Below are 3687 nucleotides of genomic sequence, written 5' to 3' on the forward strand. Positions count from 1 at the left end.
CCCTTCAGGGCGCGGGCACGAACGGCCCGTAATAGGATACCATAGACAGTTGTACTCACTTATGTAACCTTGGCGACTCTCTTTTTTTCTTATAATTTCTCCTACATTACAATGTATTTAAATCGTGTCTTTCTTTAAGGATTAACATTACTGCATTTTTTCACAACGTACACTGGTGGGCATTGTAAAACGATTGACAAGTTGTCTCTCAGTAATGGAAAACAAGACAGAAGACTTCCTGCTTGAACCAAAGTGGGTTTTGTCAACCTGTGGGTGGATTTCAAAACAGGATACACGAAAATGACACGTAAGGGAACGAGGCACGTTTCTTGTGTTGCTTTAAAATGGACCAGTGTCAAGAGAATTAACTGTCGCACTAATTACGAATAAATGTGCGTGTACCAAAACGTTCCCTGACCGGGAATCGAACCCGGGCCGCGGCGGTGAGAGCGCCGAATCCTAACCACTAGACCACCAGGGACATATCGAACAGGATCTGATATCGGTTTAATCACGACCAGACACTACCACCTGCTGTTTAATCACGACCGGATGATGTTGTAGACTCACGACCAGAAGATGTTGTAGACTTAATGAAAAGTTTGGTATAATCATTTATTTAGACCAATAGAAATAAGCAATGCCTTGCTTTAGTCAGACCAGGGAAGGAGTGGACAGCTTTGATCACATTAGAATTAAAAGAAGACAGTGATTTCACTCATTTGGAGGCAAAGACTGCATTGTATTCGAACAATTTCTATTTGCATTGCAGGGTGGGTGAATGGGGAAACATTACAATCGTATCCTTTGTCTTTGGGAGATGTGACAGGTACACAGTTGTTTTCAAACAGCGAAAGACAGAATGTTACCCCTTAAATATGAATGAATTGCTGCAAATGTGGCATGTTCACCATTCACTCAAGCCAAAACGTGACGAGGAAATGACAGGAGATCCCTCAATCTAAGAAGATGGAGCTTCAGAAAAATGTAATTGAAACTGTGCGTCTAGTCAGTAGTATGGAGACGCCATGTTGACATAGTGACATTTATCCTCCTTGTTGATGTGTTTTTAGGGTGAGGATGGATAGCAGCCACGATATCCCTGGAATGTACACAAGAGTTTTTTCCCCACCCTCTCTGGAAAGCAGAGCTCCTCAAAGCTCATCTTTGGGCTTTGCGTCATCCTCATCCGCTTCTGAAAGTCCCTCGTCTTCCTCCTCGTCTTCATCTTCATCCTCTTCCTCCTCCTCTGCGTGGGTGTCCTGCTCTTTGTTTTTCTCCTCCTCTTCCTTTCGTTTTAGGTCATCTTGTTCCTGTTTCATTTTACGCTCAGGTTCCTGTGGACAAATGCAGGTCGTAATTAGGTTGATTATCTCATAATTTGGAATTTTCACAACAATACGCCTGATACCTTTGTGACGCCCCACGTCTCCTTTCCAATGTCCTCAGCTTCCTTCACGTCGTCCGTGATCACGAAATTGTCAAAGATGGTGCCGGATATCACCTGAATGCCAAAAACGATCTTAAGCCTGCCGTCGCTGTGGCATTAGCATTCACAACCAAGCACGTTCGTGTCACCCACCTGCCAAAGGTCGAGACCAATCACACCGACCCTGTCAAATTTGTAGATTGTCGAGTCGGGGCTGTACTCGGGATTGTCGATCTCAGGGTGCACCCAGATTCCTTTGTAGTCGGGATTGTCCATCTGCTTGGGTTTCCACTCTCCCTGTAACACAAAGGATATTCAGTTATGCTCATCACTATTGTGGCATCTAGAGGCAATCTAAAAGCTTTTCAGAGGAAATGAATTGTGGATTTCTGCGGCACGGCTCGGTCCCTAACGCGGCACTAGAATGTTTAGCGAAGTTGTCGACGTGGAGCAGGAAGTATTTGTGTTTGGCAATGTGTCCATCGCATGCACCACATACACTGAGCCACTACACTTAATGACAAGTACAATTTGATATCATTCTTAATCCTTGGGTTATTTAAGACACCTGAGGACTGTTTTAAATCTCTGGGGGACAAAAAAAAAAAAAAAGAAGCTTTTGGGTGAAATAGTCAGTCTTTTTCGCATACCTTGTACTCTGGGTTGGGGATCATGGGTGGTTCCCATTCGCCGTCCATGTCCTCATCCCAGTCGTCTGGCTTTTTGGCATCAGGGTCAGGGATGTTTTCAGGTTTGTCCCAGTCCTGAAGAGGAAACATTTCCAAAGTCAACAGTTAAATTCAGCACTTCTTGGTATTTAGCCATTATGTGTCTTAAAATGCGTGAGTGTATTTTACAGTGGTTAATCTATTTTTACACATGCATGACAGTTACAGCCAAAATATTCCTTTTCTTACTTACCTCGGGCTTGGTGTCGTCAAGGTCATCAATCTTTGCGCGGTCGTCCCAGTCCTCTGGCTTTTTGGCTTCAGGATCCTTAATCTTCTTCGGGGGCAGGAAGTCCCAGTCCTCCTCGAGGCTGCCGGACTCCACCTTCTCGTTGTCAATCTTCACCTCATAGGTCTGGTCGGGATTCAGGATCAGCGTGTACAGGTGGGTCAGCTCGTCATCCTGAAAGGAGGATCAGGAGGAATATATTGAAGAGAAAAATATATTCTAGAGCTTGGAATATGTCAGACCATCAATACAAGTTATTCAATTACTTTGCACTTGATTTCCTTCTTGATGAGGTGATTCTGGCCCTTGTAATTGAAAATGACGTGCACCTTTTTGGTGCTGTAGCCACAAATATCCGGGCCTGCGTGAGACATGATCAATCACTTGAGGTTACGAGTGGTTTGCCTCCATTCAATGCTAATGCTGATGATGTTTGCCACTTACCAAACATGATGTAGTACGAGGACTCCCCGTGCATGGCGGTCTGATCTAAGTCCGCCGGGAAGACTTTGACGTAGCCGCCGCCACAGTCGATCTTTTGCTCGTGTTTGACGGTGAACTGGATGACCAGACTCTTGCCCTCATTGCTGAATGGCTCAAAGCGGGCCGATGACGCGTAGAATCGGGCATCCTGGCTTGTTTGGAGACCTAAAAACAAAAGAATACTTCAGTTACAAACAGAATGGAAGGCTTATATATCCTTTGTTTGCTCTTATCCTCAATGTGGATGTGGTTGAGCTATATTTTAGATGGTCGTTACCTCAAATAGTGACAGGTTCTCATTGTTAAGTGCACAGGGTGCCAGCGTCTATTAGAGGCATGGTGTGTACGATTTAGGGTAATTCCTGTACAATTTTGTGCGTGGTTCCTTGAGACTTTATCGTGCATTCTGTTTTGATAAAAATGTCCACAATTTTTGTCTGGGGCTAAATTGTCACTTTCCGGGGGGGGGGGGGGGGGGGGGGGGTCTCGACTGACCTTTAATTTACTCATCAGCGCCACCTGTGTTGCCCCTGCCACTAGTCACATCTTTTCTGAAATGAGACTTTTAAGGAACCACGCCCATAATTGAAAAGGAAGTTGGCCATTTTGCTTTGAAGCAGTAATCCCAGAGCCCCTATTTTGATAAATGTGAATTCACCCAAATGAGACCCAATCAGAAGCAGGTATCCTCTAGAACTGACAAGCTTTTTGGCCTATGTAAGCTGCTTGTGTAGCCACAGCTGCACATGAGCGGTCTCGACGGAAGCGTGGCTGCCATTCTGCCCGTACGGGCCCTTCGACGACATTCATTGATAGGC

At 45.1% G+C, this 3687-nt stretch overlaps 1 protein-coding gene and 1 non-coding gene across 2 annotated transcripts in view; both read right to left on the reverse strand.

Moving 5' to 3' along the window:
- Positions 1-409: 409 nt before the first annotated feature.
- On the reverse strand, positions 410-481 carry trnae-cuc (transfer RNA glutamic acid (anticodon CUC)). The gene has a single exon. It is a non-coding gene; the product is annotated as a tRNA-Glu (tRNA).
- A 113-nt stretch (positions 482-594) lies between these two features.
- Positions 595-3687, reverse strand: part of LOC133411278 (calreticulin-like) — a 4069-nt gene continuing 976 nt past the window's right edge. The window contains exons 3-9 of the mRNA XM_061693432.1: positions 2831-3034; positions 2653-2747; positions 2351-2560; positions 2080-2193; positions 1583-1726; positions 1412-1504; positions 595-1337 (exon numbers count right to left, since the gene is read on the reverse strand). Of these exons, the coding sequence (XP_061549416.1) occupies positions 1155-1337; positions 1412-1504; positions 1583-1726; positions 2080-2193; positions 2351-2560; positions 2653-2747; positions 2831-3034 (1043 nt within the window). The 3' untranslated portion in view covers positions 595-1154. The remainder of the gene's footprint in view (positions 1338-1411; positions 1505-1582; positions 1727-2079; positions 2194-2350; positions 2561-2652; positions 2748-2830; positions 3035-3687) is intronic.

Source organism: Phycodurus eques, chromosome 13, assembly GCF_024500275.1.
Source record: "Phycodurus eques isolate BA_2022a chromosome 13, UOR_Pequ_1.1, whole genome shotgun sequence".
Taxonomy (NCBI): Eukaryota; Metazoa; Chordata; class Actinopteri; order Syngnathiformes; family Syngnathidae; genus Phycodurus; species Phycodurus eques.